Source organism: Mus caroli, chromosome 13, assembly GCF_900094665.2.
Source record: "Mus caroli chromosome 13, CAROLI_EIJ_v1.1, whole genome shotgun sequence".
In the NCBI taxonomy this organism is placed as follows: Eukaryota; Metazoa; Chordata; class Mammalia; order Rodentia; family Muridae; genus Mus; species Mus caroli.
In genome coordinates, this window is record NC_034582.1 from 106,130,966 (window position 1) to 106,157,904 (window position 26,939).

The 26,939-nt window shown below is 43.2% G+C and overlaps 2 protein-coding genes across 4 annotated transcripts in view; one reads left to right on the forward strand and one right to left on the reverse strand.

The window, feature by feature from the left end:
- Plpp1 (phospholipid phosphatase 1) overlaps nucleotides 1–8,585 on the forward strand; it is a 66,104-nt gene extending 57,519 nt beyond the window's left edge. For all 3 annotated transcript variants that reach the window (XM_021179788.2, XM_021179789.2, XM_021179790.2), the window contains exons 4-6: nucleotides 186–243; nucleotides 7,478–7,654; nucleotides 8,148–8,585. In XM_021179788.2, the coding sequence (XP_021035447.1) occupies nucleotides 186–243; nucleotides 7,478–7,654; nucleotides 8,148–8,273 (361 nt within the window). In that variant the 3' untranslated portion in view covers nucleotides 8,274–8,585. The remainder of the gene's footprint in view (nucleotides 1–185; nucleotides 244–7,477; nucleotides 7,655–8,147) is intronic.
- Nucleotides 8,475–26,939, reverse strand: part of Mtrex (Mtr4 exosome RNA helicase) — a 56,635-nt gene continuing 38,170 nt past the window's right edge. Inside the window, exons 19-27 of the mRNA XM_021179787.1 lie at nucleotides 26,162–26,290; nucleotides 25,443–25,553; nucleotides 21,784–21,972; nucleotides 19,937–20,100; nucleotides 17,002–17,107; nucleotides 15,222–15,278; nucleotides 13,570–13,732; nucleotides 9,727–9,831; nucleotides 8,475–8,721 (exon numbers count right to left, since the gene is read on the reverse strand). Coding sequence (XP_021035446.1) covers nucleotides 8,669–8,721; nucleotides 9,727–9,831; nucleotides 13,570–13,732; nucleotides 15,222–15,278; nucleotides 17,002–17,107; nucleotides 19,937–20,100; nucleotides 21,784–21,972; nucleotides 25,443–25,553; nucleotides 26,162–26,290 — 1,077 coding nt within the window. The 3' untranslated portion in view covers nucleotides 8,475–8,668. The remainder of the gene's footprint in view (nucleotides 8,722–9,726; nucleotides 9,832–13,569; nucleotides 13,733–15,221; nucleotides 15,279–17,001; nucleotides 17,108–19,936; nucleotides 20,101–21,783; nucleotides 21,973–25,442; nucleotides 25,554–26,161; nucleotides 26,291–26,939) is intronic.

Genomic DNA, 26,939 nt, shown 5'->3' on the forward strand with positions numbered 1-26,939 from the left:
TTTCTGGAGCCAAGGAGATTTTTCAGGCCAAGAACAGTCTAGCACTGGGGTGTGGCTCAGGGGTAGAACTCTTGCCAAGGGTGAACAGGTGGGTTGATTAGGAGCACCGAAAAGAAACAGGGAGGAAAGGGCGGGAGGCTCAGCTTCTAGGAGGAAAAGCTAACGTCGCTCTCCTCTTCTCCTAGGTTGTCCTTCTACTCCGGACACTCTTCATTCTCTATGTACTGCATGCTGTTTGTCGCAGTAAGTACTTCCGGTCTGCGGGGGGTGGGGGGGTGGGGGGCGGGGCACAGCGACAAGGGCTGGCTAGGCGGTTCCGTCCCTGCTGTTGCTTGTAGCAGAACGAAACAGGCAGGGATTTTGCTCCTGTGCAGGAGCTGATCTGTCCCTGTGTGCTGACACTTGGAGGTGCAGTGCAGTTTTGTGGCTCTCCTCCTCCTCCCTGTCTTGTGAGGAGACACTCGATGACGGAAGGGCAGGCAGTCGTGGCTACTGTCGGAGCGCGTGTGTCCTCTTTTCATTTTCGTGTGTCCTCTTTTCATTTTCGGAAACACTTCCCAAAGACTTTGCACGGTCCCAGGCCAGCCTGTGGGTTGGCACGTGCCATGTTCCAAGATGGCTTGGAGAGTCAGAAAAGATACACACCACACTGCTCACTAAGCCAGAGCTAAGGACGTAAGACAAGGATAGTACACATTCTAGACGTCTTTAAAGGTCAGTTTTTATATTTTATCACATTCTTCTTGTACTTACCTAGTTACTTATGAAATATTACACATCCCTCTGTGGTGTGTTCCCAGCATTTGGAGGGAGACCTTTGCTCGCAGAGATCAGCTAAATTTTTTTTTGTCTTTTTATCTTTTAAAAAGTTCTTTTTATTATTATATCTACTTACTGGTGTGTGTGTACTTCTGGAAGCCAGAGGACAGCTTGTAAGTATTGTCCCCTTCCTCCATGCGGGTCATGGAATTGAGGTCAGGTTAGTAGGCTTGGTGGCAAGTGCTCTTACCTGCTGAGGCATCTTGATGGTCCTGCGTTAATTTTCTTTGTAAATAAATTTTTACATAGTTGTAATGCATGTAAATTTGTAGATTCTTTTTTTTTTTTTTCGCCCGTTTGGTCACAACATTAGTATTTTAAAAAAATTAGTTAGAAAAAAATCCATTGTGGTTGGGCACAGTGACAAATGTGACCTAGCACTGGGAAGAGTGTGAGTTCCAGGATAGTGTCAGCTTTGGAAGGCAGTCTATGAAGAGTGATGTTGAGTGGATGCATAAAAGTGAATTTGACCTCAGAATTTATAATCAACTGTAAATGTTTACTTTAAAAAGAAAACCAGTATAAAAGCTGCAGATGTCATATAACATTCAGGGCTACAACTTCAAGCCGTTACTAGGCAATTTTTGGATCCAACATTCTGAAAATTGTGAGGCTTTCCTCTTACAGTAATGGAATTTGGTGAGGAAGCAACAGGGTCCACCAGACTCAGCAGTATCTAGAGCTTCCTTCTGAGCCAAGCCTTGGTATAGCTCTGCCGCGGGAGGCGGGATGCATTCCAGAGTAGTGAAGAGCACGCACCACTCTAACATTCTCTCTCTGTCTTATTAGGGAAACTTAGCACTTGTTCCAAGGAGCCAGCCCATGTTCTGTGTTCTCACAAGGACATGGAGGGCTGGGCTGGGCAAGGCGCTAACACCCGTAGGGCTTTATCCAAAGCACTCTGCGAGCTGCTCGGATTGGCTTTTGAAGTGCTGGGCCTAGACCTACTTGGGTCTGTGGCGTTCTCCTGATCTGAGCATCAGTGTCTCTGTCCTTCAGATGAACCTAAGGATCTGTCTGGGTTACTATTAATGCTTTGTATTTTATACTTTTAACTCTTTCTTGTAATTTCAATGTAGGAAAAATATGGAGTGACCACTGCTTTAGAGGCAGAGGCCTTGGTAGGGGCTGCTAAGGTCTAAGCTTTGCAGATTCCCTGACAGGGTTTGATTCCCGTCACCTAAATAGTGGCTCAAACTGTTTGGAACTCTAGGCCCAGGAGACTCAACATCCCATTAAGGCCTGCAAGGGCACCAGGCATGCACATGGTACACAGGCATACATGGAGACAAAACACCCACACAAGAAATAAAACAGACAAGTGGAACGCAAGAGGGGAAGACAACTAACATAGACTTTGGCCTCAATATGGTATATGAATATATGTATCCACATTCTTAACCTCACATGTGCACTTAACATAGAAATAGAGATGGCTCATCGGGTAAGAGCACTGACTGCTCTTCCAAAGGTCCTGAGTTCAATTCCCAGCAACCACATGGTGGCTCACAACCATCTGTAATGGGATCTGATGCCCTCTTCTGGTGTGTGTGAAGACAGCTACAGTGTACTCATATAAATAAAACAAATCTTAAAAAAAAAGAAAAGTCTAGATAGGTTCCTTATAAACCAAGTCATTTCTGGAGAAATCCTGACGGTTCATGGTCTTGGCACAGTAGAGATGTTTACTTGATTAGTATAGAGGCCGGGCTTTGAGTTGAGCCCTGCACAAACAGCAGCTCCTGGCTTTCCTCTTTATATAGAACACAGCCTGCCCTCTCCCACATTCCTGAGGTACCGACTCACCTTGTTTCTTTGGACATTTTGGCATTATAGGTCAGCCCCAGGTTTGGGTGGAGATACAGTTATTTTAAGTCTGAAGACTCCTGACACTTAGAAATTAATTTCTAGTTAACCTTTCTCCTCGAGCCTGTCCTTTGACTATTGTTGCGCCCTGGCAGGCAGCCCAGTCCTGAGCTCAGTCCCAGCGCTGGAGGGGACTCAGGGCAGAGCTGCTTTGCCCTTGCTTTGCGACTATCTTTGAATTTGATTGGCTCCAAAGATCGCAGATTTGCGTGACTGTCAGAGTAGCCTCTAGAGGATATTGAGAAGTGTATCGGTGGCTTTGTTGTTGTTTTTGTTTTTTTGTGGATCTATTCTATTGAGGTTTCATCATGGCTTGTAACAAAATCCGTTACACCTTTCCTTCCTGCCACAAAAGTGTATAACTAGCCTTGCCCTCCCAGGTACAGGCTCCCCGCCTATCTCACCCCTCCCAGATACAGACCCCTGCCTACTCACCCCTCCCAGATACAGACCCCTGCCTACTCACCCCTCCCAGGTACAGGCCCCTGCCTACTCATCCCTCCCAGGTACAGGGCTCCGCCTATCTGATCCTTCCTGGTGCCTTCCTTGAGCCTGGTGGTGGTGGTCACTGAGCACTGGCCCTGGACCACTTAGCATTATGTCTCTTGAAGATTTTTTAAAACTGGGGAGAAGCACTGAGCAGGTGATGAATTCATGGCTCAAAGAGGAATGTAAATTAGGGTCTCCATGAATGGCAGAGATGCCAAGAGAAGCCTGACCAAATGCCTGCTTTATACTCTTCTCCTGGCCAGATTCATTCTCAAATGTAGGCGAATCAACCTCTATAGCTTGTTCTGTGTATTTGTGTTGAGTAGGCTGTTAGTGTTGCTCTAGCCTTGGGGATTTTTCAGTAAAAGGTCAAATATTTAGACTTTAAACATTTTTATCTTTCCATTCTAAAAATAGCTTTCCTCCTTTTATAGTGTTAGAAATCATACCAGCCCCTACTGCATACACACATCAGTCAAGTACCACTGAGCTATATACATCCTCAGCCCCCAGATAACTGACCCCTTGACTCCAGTTTAAAATGGTAAGTGGGGGAACCTGAGACATAACACTATTAACGGCAGCCATTAGGCAAAACAGAAAGAAACCAGCTGCATTGCGCAACAGTCTGTTTCCAGATGTGGTATTGTGTCATTTAATGGAAACGAAATATAATTTCAGAAACTGTAGTGTGGACTGGCTATACCCTAGCTTAGGATAGGTGCTTAGGTGCTATAATCTATACCACAGACCAGACAACTTATGAGCAGCAATGTGCTTTTGACAGACCTGTGTGAGTCAGGTTCTAGGAGGACCAACTGGCTGCACACTTGTAATGCGAATAGTATGGGAACTCCTGGGTCCCATTAGGGAAGGCCCTGCCTCCATGACCTAATTATCCTGCCAAGGCCATACCTCCCATCCACTCCTGCCTCTATGGTTGTCAGGATGCGAGGGCACAGTCCTTGGTGATACCAGCATGGGGGAATCCCCAAATTGTCTCAAGTGTTTAAAGGCCAGCAGTCCTGGTGGTGGACTGTCAGCATGGGTTTGGAATCACCTGAACTTTTGGTGCAGGGAAATTCACCAGGTTAGTCCACCACTTCTCCAGGTGTAAGCACTGGTCAGTCAGGTCCACTCCCAAGGAGTAAGAAGCTGCCTGCACAATCTGTGATGTCTCAGATAAACCAAGAGGAGCTTGTTTCCTCCCTTCCTCCAGCTCAGTGAACACTGGGCCCTGTAGTGAGCAGAAAGGTTCACAACTTTCTTAAGACACAAAGCCAGAACCTGGAGCGCTTTCACAAAGGTCACTGCCCTGTGGCGTTTCTAGAGGATCCTGGTTCATTGCTAAGGCCAGTCCCTTCTTACCTGGTTTCTAAAACGTGGCTGGGTTTACTGCACGACTTCACTTGCTGGGATCTTATGGTTGGAGGTCACCACTACATGGGGAACTGTATTACTGGGTCTTAGCATTAGGAAGGCTGAGAAGCACTGAGCTGGATGGGGAAGGAAAGAGAATGGCCTCGTGGCAGTTTCCGTGTGAGACTTTGAGCTTGGCTGGCATCTGAGCTTTGTATGTAGATGAAAATTCAGGGAGGGGGGAATGTCCAGTGCAGTAAAGTGTTTTTTGTTTGGTTGGTTTAATTTTTTTAGTCTCTTTCATTCTGAACCACCTCCTGGGAATTCTATTTCTAGAGTGTCCCTGTGAGGACAGGGACAACAGAATGCCAGGTTCTGGTGTTCCTTTTATAATGATTACTGTGACTATTAAAGTTACTAATGTAGAACCATAACCAAGAGACATAGACACCTCAGCCCCAACCCAGCGAAGTGATTTCTGGGTCGAGGCCATGTCTCTGTAAAGGGAAATACCTGTGTGGATGGAAGAGTGAGAAAAGGAACTGGCTATGGAGTGGACAGCCCAGGGTGTGCTGGACCTGACTGACAGCTGGTCCATAGTCAGTGTTCTTTCCCTCGCGAACTGGGGAATAACATTTTGCAAAAAATTAACATGCCACAGGCTTCTTTCTTTGGAAGGAAAATATTGCTAGAGGGATTTTGCAGTATTAAACAGGAAATGTTTCTTCCGGCCCCATCTCGGGTACCCCTCATGCCGGATTTATCAAGATGAACCATCCTAACTCCATTCAGAGGTGTTGTGTGCCCGCCCTACTGGCAGATATAGATAAAACCCTCCCCAGAATGTCTTTATTTGCAAATATCTGTAATTCTTAGATATCTCTAGCATCTGAAAAAGGAAAAGCCCTGTTGCGTACAGCTGAATTTTTGTTCACAGGACCCAGATGGCTTCAGATGTAGTCTAGAAACTTATCTCTATTTTTTCTTTAAAGATTTATTTATTTTATGTATATGAGTACACTGTAGCTGTCTCAGACACACCAGAAGAGGGCATCAGATCCCATTACAGATGGTTGTGAGCCACCATGTGGTTGCTGGAAATTGAACTCAGGACCTCTGGAAAAGCAGCAGTGTTCTTAACTGCTGAGCCATCTCTCTGGCCCAGAAACTTAACTTTAAAATGAACTTCATGATTGAGATGGAAATAATGTTTGAGATGAAATTCTTTTTAAAAAGTGGGGGTTAGGCTGGGCGGTGGTGGTGCACGCCTTTAATCCCAGCACTCGGGAGCAGGCGGATTTCTGAGTTCAAGGCCAGCCTGGTCTACAAAGTGAGTTTCAGAGCAGCCAGGGCTATACAGAAAAAAACAAAAAACAAAATCAAACAAACAAAGTGGGGGTTAGGGAAAAGAGGCTCTATAGAGAGCCAGTAGCATATAACCTGGCTAATCACCTTATAACTGCATGTTCACACCATGCTCTTGCTATGCCTTGTAAATAGTTTTAAACAGTATTCCAGCCGTTCATAAATGATTGGACAGATTTCTGTATACGTAATTATTTCTATGTAAGTGCCCTTGTGCATGCAGAGGCCAGAGGACAACTTCTGGTGTCACCCTCCCCTTCTGAGCCAGGAGTCCATCAATAAGGCTAGACTGGCTGGCCAAGGACCCATGTAAATCAGTACGTGCCCTCTTTATATGAATGCTAGGAATCCCACTGCTGTCCTCATACTTCCAAAGCAAGCATTTTACAAACTGCCTTAGGGTCCCTATTGCTTGGCAAGGAAAGGGTTTATTTGGCTTATGCTTCTGTGCCACAGTTCATCATCCAAAGAGGTCACGACAGGAACTCAACTCCAGCACAGCAGGAGCTGATGCAGAGGCCATGCAAGAATGCTCCTTCCTGGCTTGCTCAGCCTGTTCTTATAGAACCCGGGACCACCTGCTCAGGGATGGCACCACCCTCAATAGGCTCTGTCTTCCCTCATGGATCCCTAATTAAGGAAATTAATTATGGAGCAAGGGCTCCACTCTTATGGAGCTGTCTCAATTAAGGCTCCCTCCTCTCCAACTTTAGCTTGTTGATATGAACTAGTCAGCACATTATCCCTCCTAGCCTGAAGGTTTTTTAACGTTGATAATTACATTTTTATTTTTAGGGGTGGCAGGGTGTTTGTGGGGAGGCATGACACATGGTCTTGTGTCCTAGATAGCCTGGAACTTTCCATTCTCCCAAGTGCAAGGATTATACCTATGAGAAAATAACTAAAAGCAGCATGGTTGTTTTGCTTTTTAAAATGGTAATAGATTCACTGAAGATTTCCTTCTACATCAAAATTTTCAGGTATTTATGTGCCAGAGACAGTGGGAAGGGAGGTACTCAGTATGGAAGAGGGCAACAGAGTTAGGGGAAGGGCAGAGCTCTTTCCTGGCCCCTGAGTGCACTATAACCCACACTACTTACTTGGGCAGAGTATTATATTTACATAGATCATTGACTCGGTCTGGGCTGCTGTTGTTTGAAGATAGCAGAGCTCCTGGGTAAACTAGTGAGCTAAGCAAACAGTCCAACCCTTAGATATGCAAGGTAGGAAACAGGCCTAGGGCATGGGCAAACCCTTGTCTGACTTCTAGCAGTTTATTCCAAGTCTGGGAACAAATGGCAGCACTATAGATGCTGTATCTATAACACAGACCACAGGGAAGGACCGCCTTGAAATCCTCTCTAGTCAAACAGTGAAACCCTGCTTTATAATTGGAAGGGCATGGACTAGCTAAATAGGTAGTACATTTGTCTAAATGCAAGTCACTGGGGCAATGCTATTAGGGACAGGGGGTGTTGCCTAAAGTTTTATTTCATTTCAAGTGTGCTGGGTGATAGTCAAGTTTTCAAACTGGCTTCTTAAATCAAGTATTCTCTCTTCCACCCCTTTTTTCTGTTAGCTTTATCTTCAAGCCAGGATGAAGGGAGACTGGGCAAGACTCTTACGACCCATGCTCCAGTTTGGGCTCATAGCTTTTTCCATATATGTGGGCCTTTCTCGAGTGTCTGACTACAAACACCACTGGAGTGACGTCACAGTTGGACTCATTCAGGGAGCTGCTGTCGCTATACTGGTTGTAAGTATCAGAGCAGCAGCCCCGAGGCCGCCTGCTGATGAGCATTTGGGGAAAGCCCAGAAAGATACCAGACAGGGCAGAGACTGTGGCTCACTAATTCTGATTTGAATGTTAATAAAGGACAGGTCAGACAGGCGAAAACTGAGCAATCCTTTGTCAGCGTTGCAAAATTCTTGGTGTTTTTATTGCTAAAGCCTATGGTTGTAAAAAATAATTTCCTTTCTTCATGAATTGAGAATTAATTTACTTAATGAATTATTTGTAAGTGTTGGTTGAATGAAGCTATTTACAAAGCATTTTGATTTTGAGACAGTGATTTACCGTAGCCCTGGTTGGCCTGGAGCTCTCTCTCCAGGGCTGTGATTAAAGGCACCACTACAACCATCCTTCCTACCCGGCTATTTTCTTACATTTCTAATCGGTTCATGAAATATTGTATATGATTTTAAACTTGTGCAAATCGTACCACTAATATCCTGCCCTTTTTGTCTAGGCTTTGTATGTATCCGACTTCTTCAAGGACACACATTCTTACAAAGAGAGAAAGGAAGAGGACCCACACACGACTCTACATGAAACCGCCAGTTCACGGAACTACTCAACCAATCACGAGCCCTGAAGGGTACAGGGGTGCTGGCCCGCTTCAAAGGAGACAGCTGGAGGCTAAAGGCAGGAAGATGCATATTACTTCCTGCTGTACAGACCATTCTTTAAAGGACTGCTGCTATACCTCTTGGATGCCCACTTTATGTGTGTATATAGTTACTTCTAACACAATGAGTAACAGTTCAATTAAAGAAAATGAAGCCTTTCACTAAAACACTGTCCCACCTGTACATTTTTTATTGAAAGACGCTATGTACAAATGTGTATGTTACATGCCTTCTCAGAATGATGTTGACTTAAATATAATAAAATGCTTGTGAACCACTCTCTCGAGTTGGGAGAACCACTTAACACTTGGAAGCGTTTGTAGTCAGCTGCAATTAGACAGGTGGTGGATAACGTTGAGCTCTATAAGTAGAGGCTGGCAGCAAATACAATATCCCTCTTGATTTTGGTAATTCCTAAGGGAAAAGAAAAGAATGTTTAAGCTTTCAAGACCATAAAGCATTATAACTTTCTCAAACCATGGTTTTATGGCTCAGTCCTGACTAAACTGGTAAGAGAGCCACCTTGAATATAAAAGCTTGTTATCTTAAAAGAGTGCAGAGCCACCTGAACAACCCGAGAGACTGCCAGCTACACTGTGTTAACGCTTGGGTGAGTGGCTAAGGCTAATAAAAGTGATATTAGAGAAGGACCTAAGTTGTCAGAAGTAGATGACCCAGATCAAGCAGTTATTTTCATATTAGAAGACATGGAAACAATTTACATGGCTGCCTCTATCAACAGAGTCTAACCACTCAGTGTGGGATGAAAGATGGTAAAATACTTAGGTAGAATTCACCAGCACGGACTGACTATCGTCGATCTTGTTTGGCCCAGGACACGAGTGGAGATGAGAGCTATCTATAAATAGCATGCTCCCCACCTCCTCTTTACACTTTACCATTCTTCCTTACCTGTCTCCCTGCATCCTCCTGCTACTCTACAGACTTGGCCAGTTTGTTTCTCTCCCATCTCTCTCTCATGCTCACTGTGTTCCAACCACACTAGTCTCATGTTGCTCAAACATTCCGGGCATAGGAAAAAGCCTTAAACGTCATCTCTGTGTCGTCTCTTTCCTTTCCTTGCAGACTAAATGACCATCGACCGACACCTCCCTCACATTACAAGAGAAGCTCTACCAATTGCACTTATATTCACTCTTACAGTTTTTAGAACAATGCTGGACACATAGTAAGTAGTCAATAAATATATGTAATTGGGAATCTGTAATATATAAAACAAAACCCTAAAAATGTCCCATATAAACATTCCACTTTTAATGTATACACTATTAGAGGACGCTCCATGATACTCCAGCTAAAGATCTCTTAAAATGTCCCGATTGTAAGTTATGTCAAAAGGCCAAGTCTTAAGATCTGCCTACATTCCGAATCATCAAGGCTCATAAAGTCGACACTGACCTTCGGCAAATTTGTTCTCCAGCTCTGTGTTCCCAATGGCTTTTGCTGCTTGACACATTTGTCGAAGCAGTTCTTCCAGACGCCTCATACAACGGATTATGCTGCCTGCACAAAAAAGGAACTCGTGAGTTTCTTGTGAATCCAACCAGGAGGAATAAAACATTTGACAAGTTGCAAAGCACAAGAACATGACTGGCAGTTACAGAAAAGGTTTAATTAACACCCCCCCCCCCACCTCCCATTAACGGCCGTAAAGGACATATGCTAAGGATGCAGTGACATGTTTTTAGAGGTAGGTAAACCAAATTCCCTGGCTTTAGAGAAGAGACTGACTTGAGGAAGGCAGCACACCAGCTCACTAGGCCTGTAAGGATCAGGACGTCTGTCAGGCAGCAAATCCATGCCTAACCGAGTCCAGCTTCTCAGGCCCCTGTGTGTGCCCTACTCAGGATTCTGGACACTACAAGCAAGCCTGTGAGAGAACATGGTTATTAGCTTGTTTCCTCAATGCTTTGTCTGTTTTTTACAGTGTGTTCTCAGAGGTAGCAAGAGAGGAAACAAACTTTCCCTATGAATTGCAACTGGAAGACAAATATCAATCAAAGCTAAAGCTGTAGACTACGTATATTAATAAGACTTGTCTAAAGAGGGACCTGGGTTCCTCTCTTTAAGTGTGACAGATTGAATTAAAACTCTGGGGACTTCACTGTAATGTCTGGACTGCACTAGGAACATTTAGCTTAAGTGCAAGCTTTAGTTTATCCTCGTAACACTGGGAAGTCCCCCTCTAGATTATGTTCCAGTGTGTCCCTGGGATAAATGACTGTGATACAAACTCAAAGCAGATATAAACAGAGAAGCCATGCATGATGGCGCACAGCTTTAGCCTTAGCACTGAAGGAGCTCTGTGCGTTTGAGGCCAGCCTAGTCTACATAACAAGTTGCAGGCCAGCCAAGGCTACACAGTGAGACCCTATGTCCAAATAGTACTGGAATTCAAATCCCAGGGCCTTCCACAAGAACTCTTCTACTGAGCATCCGTAAATACCATGAAATATCATTTAAAATGAGAATCTCCTCCTCTTCTGGAAAGAAGACAATGGAAGTCTACTTCTACTATACAGTTTTTGTGACATTATTTGGCTGTTGGTGATAAAGTTTATTAAATGAGTCAAAAGCCAAAACCAAAAGCAGTGAACTGTGGCTCAGTTACATTCTCACTACTGTGGCTATGGCTTAGCAGTGCATCATGGGGAAGCCACAGGAGGGTGTTACAGAAGGGGCATGTGCCATGTCCTGACTTTGGTCCTGAGAACCTGACTGAAGCAACATGGGGATGGAGCAGACAGAATCTGAAGAAACAAACAGAAAATCTAGAGTGAGCTGTGCTCTCTCTGATGGAAGACACCTGCTTTGCAATCTAGAAAGTCAGGGTGTTATTATTTACAGTACAAGGAGGTAGGACCAGCCTCAGGTTACAGACTTCTGAGAGAAGGAAGCTGTGATTGCTGGGATCTTTTTTCTTCCCACACTGGCCAACCATCTGCAAACACATGGACTTGATTGACATCCCTGAGCCTCGCCTGGAAGAAGGCACTGGGAGGCTTGACCTGGCTGTGCCTGTGACGACTACACATGGACTCAGGGCCTCCTCCTTCCCCACAAGCATGACCCTATCTAGATGGATCAAGGTGGTAAGAGGAGGGCCAAACTGAATCCCCTCTGCTCCAATTTCCTCCATCTTTCTCCTCACAAAAGAGCAAAAGTAGCTGAAGACCAAATATATGAGACTATAGTGTGTATTTCACATTTAAGCTGTAAAATGCCAGGATGGGGCAATTCCATATTCCATAAATACAAACATTAAAAATTAGGTTAAGAGTGTGATTGTGTGTGTGGTGTGTGGTATGTGTGTGTCTGTACACTGCCCACTTCTGGACAGGTAACACACATACACACATACACTCAAAACAAATCTAAAAAATACTGAAAGAAATTTTAGGAGGTTTCTGTACTAGGACAGCAGACACAGTATGTGCATAGTGCCAGGGAATACTGTATGCACACACACAGGAGCCCGAGGAACTCAGAAGTATGTGTCAGGTTCCCCTAGAGCTGGAGTTAAAGGGAGTTATGAGCTCCCATGTAGTTGGTGGGAATGAACCTTGGGTCCTCTACAAGAGCAGAGTCCTCTTAACCACTGAGGACCCGTTGAACCCAAGAACTATGTTCTACAATCTCAGAATTCGTCAAACCTTCCCAGGAACAGCAGTAATTGTCAGTGCGATACACTATTCCTTCACTTAGACTTCCCCACGGCTTCTTAGTGCATCTGGATACTAACTGACATGTGGACTTAGGAGGAGGACAGAGACTTGAAGATGACCTTGGGCGTCACAGCAGCAGAGGCAGTGATCTGTCTGAAGAGGAAAAGCAAAGGCGCATGCAGTGATGACTGCTGCCTCTTCTCCTGAAGCACGGCCGATGGGAAGCTGGGCTAGAGTTGAAACAGACGCACAAGGAGAGCAATGATGCTGGGCACCGACTCCTAAGGAAGTGGTGAAGGAAGCCAGAGCGTTTCTACCCAGGAGGGTTGCCGAGGTATATGGATGTGGGAGTACATTTTAGCCAGCGGGCAGCAAATGCCGATGATGACTAATAGGGCAGAGGGAAGAAGAACCCCAGCTGCTTCCTCATCTGTCTTTAAACCTAGACAAGGGGAACCACCTGAAGGGCTCGAATGGAAAGTTGGACCACTGCTCCCTCCACACAGGCCTCCAGAGACTGAGAATGTGGCTAAGTGATGCCCACCTATACTTTACTTCCTCTTACTGAGGCAAATCATAGGATCCTAATTAACTATTACCAAGACTTGGAAAATCGGGACAACAAATAGATTTGCTGTTTCTATTACTAGTGTTTGTAACAGAGCAGTCACAGAAGACACGTTTCAAGTAGGAAACCCTGGCCAGTGCCAGCACTGCTACTGCTGAGACAGAGGTGGTGAGTGCCTTTACACAGGTAGGCTAACACCAACAGATCTAGGATGGGGCATCAAGAGCTGCATGCCTTTATCCTCAGCATTCAGGAGACCGAAAGGAGGTGGGAGGAGCGACAGGGATGTTATACAAATGGACCCCAGGGCTGATGGCTAGTGTCTTCAATTATTCCCCACCGCATTTTTTGAGTCAGGGTCTTTTACTAACCCTGGAGCTCACCTGGGCCCCTGACAAGTGCTGCTGCTGTCTGACTTTTTACATGAGTGCTGGGGATAAAACCCAGGTTATCCACCAAGTACCACACTCATAAAACCATTTTTTCCAAGACCCAGTATTTAAAACAAAGGACCAACCAACCAACCAATACCCCCCCCCCCAAAAAAAAAACAATTCAAATAAATCCTATCTTGTGTCGTCCTCACGGCTAGAACTTGTTCTGTAGACTAGGCTGTCTTTGAACTCACAAGAGATCTACCTTCCTCTGCATACTCTCTGCTTGCACTGCTATTGTCACATGTCACCGTGACTTCCTGGAGATGGACTCATTGCACACACTTGAACACATATGGTAGCAAGTCTCACTGCTACTTAATATAAAGCTTGGTGACAAAAATGGTGGGCTATTACTTCATTGGCTTTGGCCCCTCTGAACACAAGCCCTGTTGTACACTGACCCAATTGTTGCTACCTACTGTGAGCTATTAAAGACCTCATTCCTTGAGCAGCAGTTTTTTGTGAGCAGAGAGGAAATACAGTTGAAGAGATGAAGCTTCAAGCCATGCTGCCACCATACCTGATGGGTAAAATCTTTACTTCGTACAAAGTGAGATGACTACAGCCTTACCTTCAAAAACATCTGTCATTTTGCAGATATGGGCAAATGTGGCCCCAGTTGCCCAGGTATACACCACATCCATCAAGTGAGGCTTGAATGAGCTTAGGTAAGTTTCTTCATCAATCTCCAGCTTTGCCTCTGCTGAAACTTTTGCAATCCTTTTAGCACATTCCTTTTAAGAATAAAGGACAGAATTAACATTCTTTACTGAATATCTCCCATACCACCGCTTCTTTAGATTTTCAAAGCAAGATTCTACAAAATCACTTTTCTTTTAGGAGAGATAGATATTCAGTGTTATTTCTGTGGGTTGGATATCCTGTGCTTCTAAGCACGCACAGGACTCACGGTGGCATCAATCCCAGTGCTGGACCATGCCCAGAGGGTGCTAACCTCTGTGCCAGTAACATGATTTACTACAAATCCTACAACTCACTACATTTACCCAAACCCACGGCAGCATCTAACCAATCTGTTTCTTGAACAACCTCAGAAAGCCATATAATGACATGAAACTGTCTTACAAGAGAAACTAAGGACTACAGATGGCACGGCAGTTAAGAGCATGCGGCTTTTCCAGAGACTCAGACCACATCACATGGTTCCCAACCACTGTAACTCACTCCAGCTGCAGGGAATCCAGTGCCCTCCTGTGGGGATACTTGCGCTCACACCCACACACCACCCCCATATACACATAATTAGAACATAATAAAACTAAATATTTCAAGTTTCTTCTTAAAAAGTAAAGCTAATAAACACTAGAACTAAATGGTACTTTTTAATGTTGAAGAAGATGGTGGCTGGAGACATGACTCAGTGGTTAAGAGCACTGAGTGCTTTTCTCGAGCACCTGGGTGCAGCTCCCAGTACAAGCACAACGGCTAAAACCATCTTCAGTCCCAGGGCAAGGAGAGCCATATGGGACACTCTCTTCTTACCTCCATGGCCCTGAACAATGTGGTGTAGACATACATTCGGGTAAAATAACTGTACGCATGCACAAGAGAAAAATAAATGCCAGGCGGTGGTGGTGCACGCCTTAAACCCAGCACTCGGGAGGCAGAAGCAGGTGGATTTCTGAGTTCGAGGCCAGCCTGCTCTACAGAGTGAGTTCCAGGACAGCCAGGGCTACACAGAGAAACCCTGTCTCGAAAAAAAAAACAAAAGGAAAATAAATGAAATTAAAAAAAAAAAATTACCATGGCTGATACTAAGGAAGGAAAAAAGTCAAAAAAGAAAAAAAAAAAAAGAAAAGCCAGGCGTGGTGGTGCATGCCTTTAATCCCAGCAGTTGGGAGGCAGAAGCAGGAGGATTTCTGAGTTCAAGGCCAGCCTGGTCTACAGAGTAAGTTCCAGGACGGCCAGGGCTACACAGAGAAACCCTGTCTCAAAAAACAAAAAAAAAAAAAAAAAAAAGAAAAAAAGAAATTCAGACTGCCTAAGTCATAGTGGTTTAAATGAACATTTACAAAGCACATACATTGTAACAATAATGAAAGTAGATGCTTAGCTACTAGACTGAATATCAAAAAGTTCATAAAATATAATTAAAAGACACAACTGAGAGCAAATGTATTTCTATTTCTATTTACCCTGTGGAATGAAACAGTGCCATAATTAGCCTGTGAGTGTGAGAATCTTTCATAATGACTAGCTTACCTGCATTTGTCGGAGTGGTCCAGCTAACTGCTCTGTTAATTTGGGCATCTCACTAGACTATGATAAGAAAAAAGAAAAGGAAATATGAAATCTCAAGCTTAAAGTGCTATTTGCTTGCTGAAATGAAGTAAAGTTTTTCTATGCATTTGCACCAAATTACAAGATTCCAATCATTAGCATTTGGAATTTCTAATCACTATCGATTCTCATACACACAATCAGTATTCTCATCATTAGTTATCACATTCTAGAAGAAAGTACTACATTGCTAACTTTGCAAAGTGTGCTACCCAGGCAATTCCTGTGGATACAAATGGAACAGGGAAGAAAGCAGCACTGTAACTGCTGGTGTGCCCAGCATCAATCGTTCAATCACAGTTGATTTGTGAGGATCGCTACTAGGAAAGTTTGTAGAAGGTGAAAATGTAGGGTGAATACTTAAATACTGTCCCTAATCTTATGTTCCTCAATGTTAATCAAACAAACAATAATTCAAATTTTAATTGGACTTAATACTTTCTGGTTTTGCTACATAGCTCAGGCTGGCCCTGAACTCAAAAGTTCACCTGCCTTTGCCTCTTGAGTGCTGGGATTATAAAAGCTCATGCACAAGCCTGTCTGACTTTCAATACTTTTAATATTGTTTTTCTCAGTAGTAGACTTTGTTAATCTCTAAATTAGACAACAACTTAATCTACTACTGTAACTATTTAAAGAGAGCTACTTGAATTCTGTGTTGGGTTTCTTCTATGTTAAAGAGAGAAAATATGTGTCTGGTTAAAAAAATGACATCATCATAAAAAAAGTGTGTTCAGGACTGTGAGGATTTAAAATAAGTGTGTGTGTGTGTGTCTATGTGCATGCCACACAAGGCCCTTCGAGCGTCACACAGGTCCTCATGTTGCTGCCTTGTTAGCAACAGTGTTTCTCTTGACAATGTGTTAGCCAGGCTAGCTGTCCTGCAAGTTTCCTGAGATTCTCGTCTCACCTTCAGTTTCCCATAAGTGCTAGGAATTCAGGCCTTGAACTTTTGGGACTGGCTAAAAGGTCAATATTTTAAGAAGCAGCTACAGATTAGTTAGAATTAGTATGCAGGACTCAGGTCCAATTCAGTGGATATGTGTAAACACATTACACAAGACATCATGAACTACATCCCATATTATTGAGAAACAAAAGCTTATCAACAGGACTGGTACACAGGAAAACTATATAGAACGAATGTTAGGAAATGCTATTGAGAGTATCCCTTCATGAGCAAGTCACTGATCACATTTCTATCTTCAGGGCAGCACCAGTCCTGATCTGAGCAGAAGCGCTGCTCTCTGAATGTTTGCATTGTTATCTTTACTTGGGCATCAACTAAATTTCACATTGGGGAGGCCTTTTCTGTTCCTACTCATTCAAGTAAGAACTGAAGCATCAGGTATTTCTACGCAGCTGTCCAACTTCTTCATTCTCCCACACAGCTCCTGTCCAGATCTATGCACTGTAAATACTGGGTGCTTAATAAATGTTTGTGGATATTGATTTTCATATTTAAAAGATTTATGTAATATTCAAAATTATTTTAACGTTACAGAAAAAATGGGAATAGAAACATTTTAAAATAGAAGTTAGTATGTTAAGCACAAATCATATCAAAATTTTTTATTATATTCTTTTTGGCTTAATCATGTAGCATATAAACATGGAAACAAGTCTTATTATTAATAAATATCCATTATATGATTTAATCAAAACGATGTATGAATAAATAAAGCACATTATATTAACTCACATTCTCTTGAAACACAAAACAGCTTAACAGTGCGGTTGCCTGCTCTGAAGAAAGGTCATTGAAAAGCCCATTGAACATCATCTCCGTTAGAAGGAGCTCGTCCGCACTAGGGAGAGAGTACATGTCATAGGTCACAATGTAAACATGTATCTTTAACAGGTAGTTATTAACAAAATTATTATCTAATCATGAGGAAAGACCTACAGGTATAACCAAGAGTTTTACAGGAATTGCTAGGCCTTTCTACTTGCCAAATGTAAATAGCAGCCACTAAGCAGACACTCTACAATATCCAAATGCACACATCCACTCAAGTAGCCACTTCTCAATGCTTATTTTGTGGATGCAAACAACTCTTTTATTCCTTAACTTCTAGTCACTTGGAATTCTGTGGTTAATATCAAAATAGAAAACAATTTTATCAGAAATGATAACCAGAATGCACCCTAAGACTCATTCTGTACATCAGCTGTTGTTGATCCATGAGTGTGGCCCAGGCAGGTGAGAACCTGAATGGAGCGAGCACTGCTCACCCACGGTCTTCACCTGACTCTGGAAGAGCCCCGCCCTAGAGTTCAGTGCATCTGCAGTGGGGAGCAGCCCACTGTGACCCCACTGCATTCAGAGTACGCGCTGTCTGGAGTGTAGTGGGTCCAGGTTTCCTTAGTGCTAGCTTATTATTTTAGGCTCCTCGTTTGCATCATCAAGACAGTATTTTAGCCAGGCGTGGTGGTGCACGCCTTTGATCCCAGGACTCGGGAGGCAGAGGCAGGTGAATTTCTAAGTTCGAGGACAGCCTGGTCTACAGAGTGAGTTCCAGGACAGCCAGGGCTACACAGAGAAACCCTGTCTCGAAAAGCAAAAAAAGAAAAAAAGTGACGTACTTTGATACTTTGCTATTTTTATAAATAGAAAAATATCAGGATAAAGTCAATATTCATCGTTCTGAGATGAAATCAGGCTATAATTTAATTTCTACATCCATCATTCAACTCTAGGTATTATTCCTTTAACAGTACCTGTAGTATATGAATCACTATTACATCATGGTGAATATTTTCAACTGTACAGTAGGAAAGCTGAGCCATAGCACACATTGAAGAAAAAGAATCAAATCTACCTTAAAAGAAGGTTTTATCTGGCTTGCTAGCCAACTAAATGCATAATTTGTAATTATGTAATTAAAAGGAAGATTAGACCTAGAATTTTGGACTCTTCGTTTCTCTGGCCGGGGAATCCAGCTCGTGCCATCTGTAACTGTGAGCTGGCACGTGGTTGACCAAGTGTTGTCTTCATCCTAGTCGCTTCTGTGTCTCTAGCATTGACACAGATAAACAGCAACAAGCCTGCCCCAGGAATGCTCCAAACCAAACCACTTCTCAAGTCTATGACTCTCTGAGGACATTTCAGAAAGTTTCCAAACTATCTTCTGTGTACTGAGAATGGCGGCCACCACTACATACACTGTCAGGAAGAATTCTGCTGCTCGCGGGCCACCAGCCTATGGCTTTCAAATGGAGGATGGAGTCAGACTAGCTTCTGAGGCAGGAAACACTCATCATGATGGAAAAAGAACTGATGTACTTTAAAGATGCACTGAGAAAGAAAAACAGTACGTCCTTTCCTGCATCATCGACCACTGCATTACCACACAGTCACCCCCGCATATGTGACAACTTCCATTTAAACAATACAGAAGCAGTCCTCTAGTCTCTAGTAACCATTTCAAGTGTTAAATCCTTACACATGGCTAATGACCACATAGAACAGTGAAGGTACAGAACATTTTAATCACAGAGGGAGTTCTATAGGAGAATAGCTGCTACTATCCTAGCAAGAGATAGAATGTTGTTTTCTATTGACTTTAAGAGAATTCTGACTCACACGTAATGAAAAGACTGATGTAGTGCAGTAGACTCTCTTAAGCTAGATCACACATCATCATCAGAAAACGACTTCTACCTCACTATAGAGTCCCAAGCCTCCATGCGCCACACACCCAAACCGCCCCACCCGGAGGGGGAGAAAGGGAAAGAGGGGGGGGGATGGGGAGGGAGAAGGATCTATCTATTCAAATACAACTCACTTTATAGAGTCTGCTAGGGTTTTACTTAATGACTATCTCATTGCAATTAGGATCCGTGCGTGGGGGTGGGGTGGGGTTATGTGTGGTGGAATCCTGAGCCAGAACCATGTGACCAAACCTTTCCTGAACTGCTAACTCAGAAAAATACAGCAGTCCTTTAGTACCCTGAGGTGTAAATCCTAGTAATCCCAAGGGAACCAACACCCTGGAGTGTCAACGAGCTTTAAACCTCCACATCCAGTAGTCGTGTCTGCATTGCTTATATCTAAGATCATAGAAATGCTCCCTGAACAACTGCACTATACTGTGCGGGGTACAGATCAAGATAAAGGATCATACGTATGCCCTACATAGCCTATCTACAAGTGAGCTGAATCTGTAGATGCAAAATAGGGCTGACTCTGTGTTTCCAATTGAAGCTGCAGCCTATCAGATGCCATTGTGGTATCTTCCTCGGACCCCAAACTTGAGTAAAACTTGCTCACTCTCTTGTGTCCTCCTTATATATATGAATTACGATCATCAGAGTTAAGTGTCAAGGCAGAACATTTTCAAAGTATAAAAAACACAAGAGGATATATAAACTACAATATAATAAATACAAATTATATAGGAATCTCGACACACAAGAAAATGCGTGTTTCATAGAAAATACAGCAATAGGCTAGCTAGAAATACCTATGGTAATTACTGGGATCCATGAGCCTTTTTCTAATTTCTCAACTTCATGGTCCAAATGTATTTAAAATGGAAGCATGATGAAACCTTCTTACCAGCAGTTTTCTAACAAGTGTTGTCCGTGTACACTCTAGACTATAATTTAAAAGTCTCTGCAGAAGGACATGTTACCTGCTTATTTCACAAGCCACCCGTCCTTTCATCTCTATGACATCCGAAGATGTAGCAAAGCCCAGCCGTCTCAGAACGCGCTTGCGGCATTTGAGCTCATCCATTTGCAGAACAGTTCTTGCCTTCTTCAGTTCTCTCTTTGCAGATTTGATATCTAGTGCAATCTAAGGCATACAAAAGGAAAGACGGTTTAACAATAAACTGAATAGTGTAATGTGGGATAAACAACAACACCCACATAAAAGTAGTTTCCTAAGGTCATCTTGCCCATCTCCTTCATTAAAATCTCACGACAGTCTAGTGTGTGTGTGCTGTAGGAACTTAGATGCAATTCAGGAGAGAAGAGCGTACCTGTTCTCAAACGCTAGCTGAAATGTTAAATATGTGGAAAATACAAAATATACCTATATTTAGTATACAGAAATGAATAACTAAAATAAGTGTACCTTTAGGTTTAAGGGAATGAGTGTATAAATCAGATAATCAGTAAATATTACTTATTTTCTAACTGTGGCAGGAGAATGGTTCTATAAGAATAAGAAAGCAATCATATTCTGAAATGGATGATTTAAATACAGGGGGAAAAAAACCCAAAGAAAAGTTTAGGAATCAAAAAGATGGAATGTGAAACTCCGAAGCTTTGTATGCTGTTAAATAGTAAGGCACCATGACGGCAAACGAGAAAGGCGAGGAAGAGTCATGTCTACTCAGGTTCCTGGTGTGCTCGAGTTCCGAGAGTCCCATCCCTCACGGTGCTCTTCAGTGAGGGCAGGAGGAGCTCAAAGGCAGAGCACCTGCTTAGTGTGCACAGGTCTTAAATCCAACCCCTGTACAAATAGCCATGTCAGGATTGAAATCTTAAAGCAACTTCAAAAGGTAGCAATATCAAACCAGCATTCTGCTAGCGACAAAACAGACACAATATTACTCAGAGCTCCTGAGTGATCCCCAGTTTAATTCAGCAAATAATATCAATCTATTGCTATGAACTGATGAATTGTCATAATGCTCGACTGCTGTATGTGAACTAGCACGACTATCAGGCCTTTCAGAAAAGAAAAACTGTTCTAGGATTTCTCTGACTGAAATACCTACATAAACAGAGCCAAATACTTCGGCAAAAACTACAGGAGACATAAAACTTAAGTTAGAAAAGAGCCCAGTGTGTAAGACTGTTTTGTAGTTGGACGTGGTGGCGCATGCCTTTAATCCCAGCTCTCAGGAGGCAGAGGCAGGTGGATTTCTGAGTTGGAGGCCAGCCTGGTCTACAAAGTGAGCTCCAGGACAGCCAGGGCTACACAGAGAAACCGTGTCTCGGAAAAAAAAAAAAAAAAAAAAAGACTGTTTTGTAGCATAACAATGAAACAACACTGTAGGCACACTGACTGAAATAAAGCTATTATTAATTCCCACCATCTCTCCTTCATGTGGCTCCTAACAAGGCTACACACGTGCGCTACCCTGAATCTCGGCTGCACTCTACTGCCCTAGGCTTCTTGGCGAATCCTAACTGACTAGCAGTGGTGTCAGGCTCCAGTACTTGTAGTTTATCTAAAAGACTTCAGAAACTTAAAAAACAGGTCAAGAAAATACCCTATTTACTGAACTCCACAGAAGCCTACTATAAAATGATTTCCAGGAGCTGGAGCGCTGCCTTGGTGATAAGGACTTGTTGCTCTTGCACACATGGAACCTTACAGCCAAGCAGGACTCCACTCCTAGGGGACCTGCCACCCTCTTCAAGCCTGCTGCTCCAGTGCCAGGCATGCGTGTGGTGCACACACACCCACACCCACAGGGAAAACTTACACACAGGGAGGAAAGGTAAAGCTTAAGAGTCACCAGACCTGGGCCTTTCTTTCACAAAGTGTATAAACAGTTTCCAAATTGGGATCGTTGTGGAGTGGGTGTGAGTACATGCGATGCTCAAAGGCCTCTACTTTCTGGATGACTTTCTTCAGTCCTTGATCTTGGATGCCCATATCATCGATCGGATCTAACAGAGGAACGCCGTCGGGAAAGCGCCTTTGAACTTCCTGAAATAAAATACACAAAACTCATCAATAAGGTTATACTAACCCATTTTCCTTCTGTGCTTGCTTTTACTATGTCTGTGGCCACAAAAAGGACTCTACATATATTTTCCCACAACTGGAGAGCAATTTTCCACGGCATTTGTTTTTGGAAGTTTCACTTTGGAGAAAGTAGGGCAGGATAAACTAGGGGATTACTTTGCTGCACAAGTTATGCAACTTGACACCCTCCTGCTTCAACCTCCCACGTTTTGAGTTATAGATAAACACTGTTACAGCCTGAAAATTCCTCTTCAATTGCTATGCTGTAACTTAATGCCCACTGATTATAGTCTTCTAATATATCTAACATTGTGGAGCATAACCCGTTAGTGTTGGGTGTGGCATGATTACTAATAAAACTATTATTGCATGTTTAAGTTGGTGTAACATCTTGCCACCTTATGCAACTATCTAATGTATTTCCTATCATTTAGGAAAATTCAAGTTTTACATGATTTGAGCATTTCTAGCCAGGGCCCTACGGAGTCAGAATCAAACGTTTTCAAAAGGCTCCTTTTGCTAACCTTTGTTACATGGTTACACGATAAGATCCTGACTTCAGAGGAGTCATGGCCCAGGGGCTGGTTCTTCTATCCAACAGAAGTCAGTGCTGGGCACTCTAAACGTCAGGTAGAATCGGAATAGCAAGGACCTACCCAGTGTGTCTAGCCCTAGGTTGTACCCTAAGTATGATAAACACAGTAGTATGGATTAACTGCGTGAGGCATTTGGGATGCCTCTGCATCGTGACTACTACACTAACTTGGACAACACAATGAGATCTTATCTCAGAAAAAGCAGCAAAGAGAGTAAAAATCAGCTCTCTGTTCTTCACTGTCTCAGAGACTGCTGCATCTTCTTCCGCAATGCTAGCCTCATCCCTCAGATGGGACACTGATGGTCAAGGTGAGAGAATTTGCCATGCTGATAGGGCTGCCTTCAATTTGGGCAAAACGGGTACTGTTGCTACCAATGACCCTTTACTGACCTCAACTACTTGGTCTACATGCTCCAGTATAAGTCCTACCTATATTCCACGGCAGTTAAGGCCTGAGAATGGGAAACTTGTCGTCAGCACAAAGAAGCCTAGCTCCACCTTCCAGGAACAACGTTCTGATCACATGATCAGGTGATGCTGGTGCTGAGTGTGTTGTGGAGTCTGCTGGGGTCTTCACTAGTATAGTGTGGGCCAGGACCCACTTGAAGCGTGGAGTGAAAAGAGCTATCATCATTTCTGCCCCTTTTGCTGATGCCCCAACACATACCCATGTGATGGGTACAAACCACCACAGTATGGCAATTCACCTGTAAGCAACACCTTCTGTATCACCAACTGCTTAGAGCTCATGACCAAAGTCAACAATGACAACCTGAGTATCATGGAAGGACTCCAGGACAGGAACCATGCCACTGCCATTCAGAAGACTGTGGATGGCCCCTCGGGAAAGCTGTGGGGCTGGCCAGCTTTTATTATCACTGCAGCCACTACTGCTGTCTAAGCTGGGGAAAGGCCAGTCCAAACCGAGAGGGAAGCTCACTGGAAGGTCTTCTGTGTCCCTGCCTGCAGTGTGTCCGCTGTGGATCTGACATGCTGCCAAGTAGGATGACATCAAGAAGGGGCAAAGCAGGCATTGAAGGGCCACCAAAGGGCATCCTGGGCTGTGATGAGAACCAGATTGTTTTCTGCAATTTGTATAGTAATGCTCACTCTTCCATCCTTGGTGACAGGCTGGTGTTGCTCTCAGTGACAACTCTGTAAAGCTCACTTCCTTATGTGACAACAGATACGGCTACAACAATAGTGGTGGACCTCAAGGCCCACACAGTCTCCAGGAGTAAGAAGCCTTGGACCATCCGTCCCAGCGAGGACAGAGATGAAGAGAGCCCTTTCAGCTGCTGCAGAGTCCCTGGCCCTACTCAGACCCCAACTGTGCATCTCTATCTCTCCTCAGTTTCTACCTCAGGGCCCCAGAAAAGGTGGAGGGGCTTAGGGAGCCCTACTATCTTGAATATGGTCAATAATATTCCCCCACCACCAAGTCTCACCAAAGAATAAAAACCACAACTGCAAAGAGTTTAAATTACCAGCAATTTACCAAAGGTTTGTTCTATTCAACAGGGAAGGTATGTCATAGCAAAATCATATAATTTTATTCATGAGCTTGACCAATCCTTCTTTTTAAGAAATCAAGATATATAGTTCTAAGTATAAAGACAAAGAAATACTACCCCCCCACACCCACCCTAAAGGTTTCTCTGTCTAAGGGGTGCACCACAACTATCAGGCTACAGTTTTAGCTCTGAAGTTAAAACCGTACAGTAAGAAAGTACAGTAAGAAAGCAAAAGAGGCCTCTTTAGCCCTCAGGTGAAGGGACTCTGGCTCATCTGCAACTCTTGCTGTCTTCTGAACAGGTGACTCATAAGATCAAGGGAAACCTGGCTGTCTGATGTGTGCAGACAAACCTGAGCCTAAGGGAAGCTCCTGCTGAAGCTAACATCTGTCTGGAACATGGACTATGTCAGGATGTTTCAGCAAGTGAAGCAAGCCACGCAGGGGGCAGGTTTACCTCAATAAAAAGTTCATTCTGACTTAAAGATTAAACAAAAAAAAGATGGTGACTTTTTCCTGAAGGACAAAGTTAATCATTTTCCCTACACAACTGCAGGATTTATGCTAACTGAAAAGTGATAAGTATGTATCAGTCGTGGCATTATTCTGAATTATTAGAAAAAATTTTATTGGAGCAGTGTATTTAATTTCCCTTCCAATGAATTTGCAACAGACTGTTGGTGTACACTATCATTAATATATTAAGAGTATTTTTAAAACAGTACTTACCATCTCCATAAACATTTTTAAAAATTCTCAAGAAAAGCACTCATTTTAGGAAGCCTGCAGACTTGGTTTGCACCCTAAGGGCTAGAGATGATGGTTCAGCAGTTAAGAACATTTGTTGCTGAGAACCAAGATTCAACTCCTAGTGCCCCATGGTGACTCACAACCATCCAGCCCTCCAGTTCCAGGGTAGGCTGCAGGCGTGTGTGCATACGTGTAGGGAAAATACTCAGAGAAAATAAAGAAATTTGTTAAAGGATTCCTTCTCTAATTACTATCGTTTTCTCAAATGCTAGCGAATAGTCTCTGTATGGTGTGGTATAGTAAACGCTATTTGACAGTTTTAGCCAACTTCCCCACACTTACGTTTATGATATCACAGCACAGTGGCGATTAATGCTGCGGCTTTATGAGTCTCCCTTCAGTAGTAAACAGTGCTGCTGCACTCAGAACATATCTACCTGTACTTCTGCTGTGACTCACTATTCTGTGTTTGTAGTGTTTTCTGAAATACATTTAAAAGCATTTCAGTCATCTCTAGATAAATCCTATTTGTATAAAACTTATATCTAGGTTCTACGTGGACATACATACCTGTATGGATTTTAAGACACTCTGTCTGTTGTCCACAGGTCGAAGGTCTTTTGGAATGTAGAGCCTAACAGTGCTGATGGCAGACAGGAGATGTACCAAAACTGGAACAACCTACAAATATAACACGATTAAATTCCACATTTCCAAATGTGCATCCATCAAAGCAAGCAGCACTTACAGTATTTCACAGGCATAAACAATCCTTGTGACCAGCTACTTACCACAAAGCCCAAATCTTAATAGAGACTGCAAATGTTAAGAGTCACGTGAATGGTACATTACCCAGAAGACCCCCTCTGCTCAGAGTCCGGTTTATTCATGTTTGTGTTCTAATTACCAGGCACCTTTTAAGCACATAGTAAGTAGTAGCATTGCACATGAATACCCCGTGAAAAAAGGTTAGAGTCCAGGAAGGAACAGGCACGCTCCAGCCGGACTGGAATGAGATGCGGGGGAAAAGCACTTAAGGAGAAGGTAACACATCCAGGTGAGACTCGAATCTGCGTGGAATTATTCGGTTCTCTTTGTCGTTATTTCCCTGGTTGTAAGTTGATAAAGAACAACTAAACAGCTCTTACACCACCCTACTGAGACTTGAGATGACTTTGATGAGAAGATCTCTTGAACCCTCTAATTCAGAAAGCATGGCAGTGTGTTCAGCATGAGCACACACAGCGACGGCAGCCAAGAGCTCTGAAAGTACAGAGGGCAGCACGGACCTGCATCTCTCCTTTCTCGTCTGGCTTCGCTGGCTTTGCTGCCTCAGTGGCTGAGTTCTTCAGGCTTTCCTTGCTACAGCGCAGGAGGACTTCCACCACATACAAGGGATCCAGTTCGCCAGAATTGGGCTACAAAAGCAGGATAAAGACAAGTGCTACCGGTAACTGTGTGTACACAGGGCTTATTTTCTCAGAACATACATGACTCTGCACGCAGCCCAGGAAATGCTTACTTCATATAAAGTTGTCTCTATATTCTTCAGAGTGGTCCAAGTTTCTAATGAGTAATGTGTAATAAAATTATGCCAAAATTAAAAAAGCAACAACATCAGTAGTATCAAAAGGTAAGTCTATTTCTATCCCTCTAGAGCAACACGCAAAGTACTCTCTGATGCTTACATGGCTCCATGTGACTTTGTATCATGTGATGATGTATTTTAGTTCTTTTATATTCTCTAAAATAAGATCACCTAACATTCTCAGACACAATCACACTTGACTGTCCAGTTTTAGGTTGTTTTGAGACAAGGTCTTGCTCTGTAGTTCAGTTAGCATTGAAATATTTATTCATGTAATTAATGACGGGCTTTTTTATTAAAAGTGTGTTTAATGAAATATTAATATACTTTTATATTTATATATAAATATTTTTATACAGTATATTTTTTGACCATTTTCTTTCCCCTCTAACTCTACCTACCAGATTCCCTACTCCTACTCTCCTCCCTAATTCTAAGTTCATGCTCATATCCCCCTCCCCACTCACACACACACACAC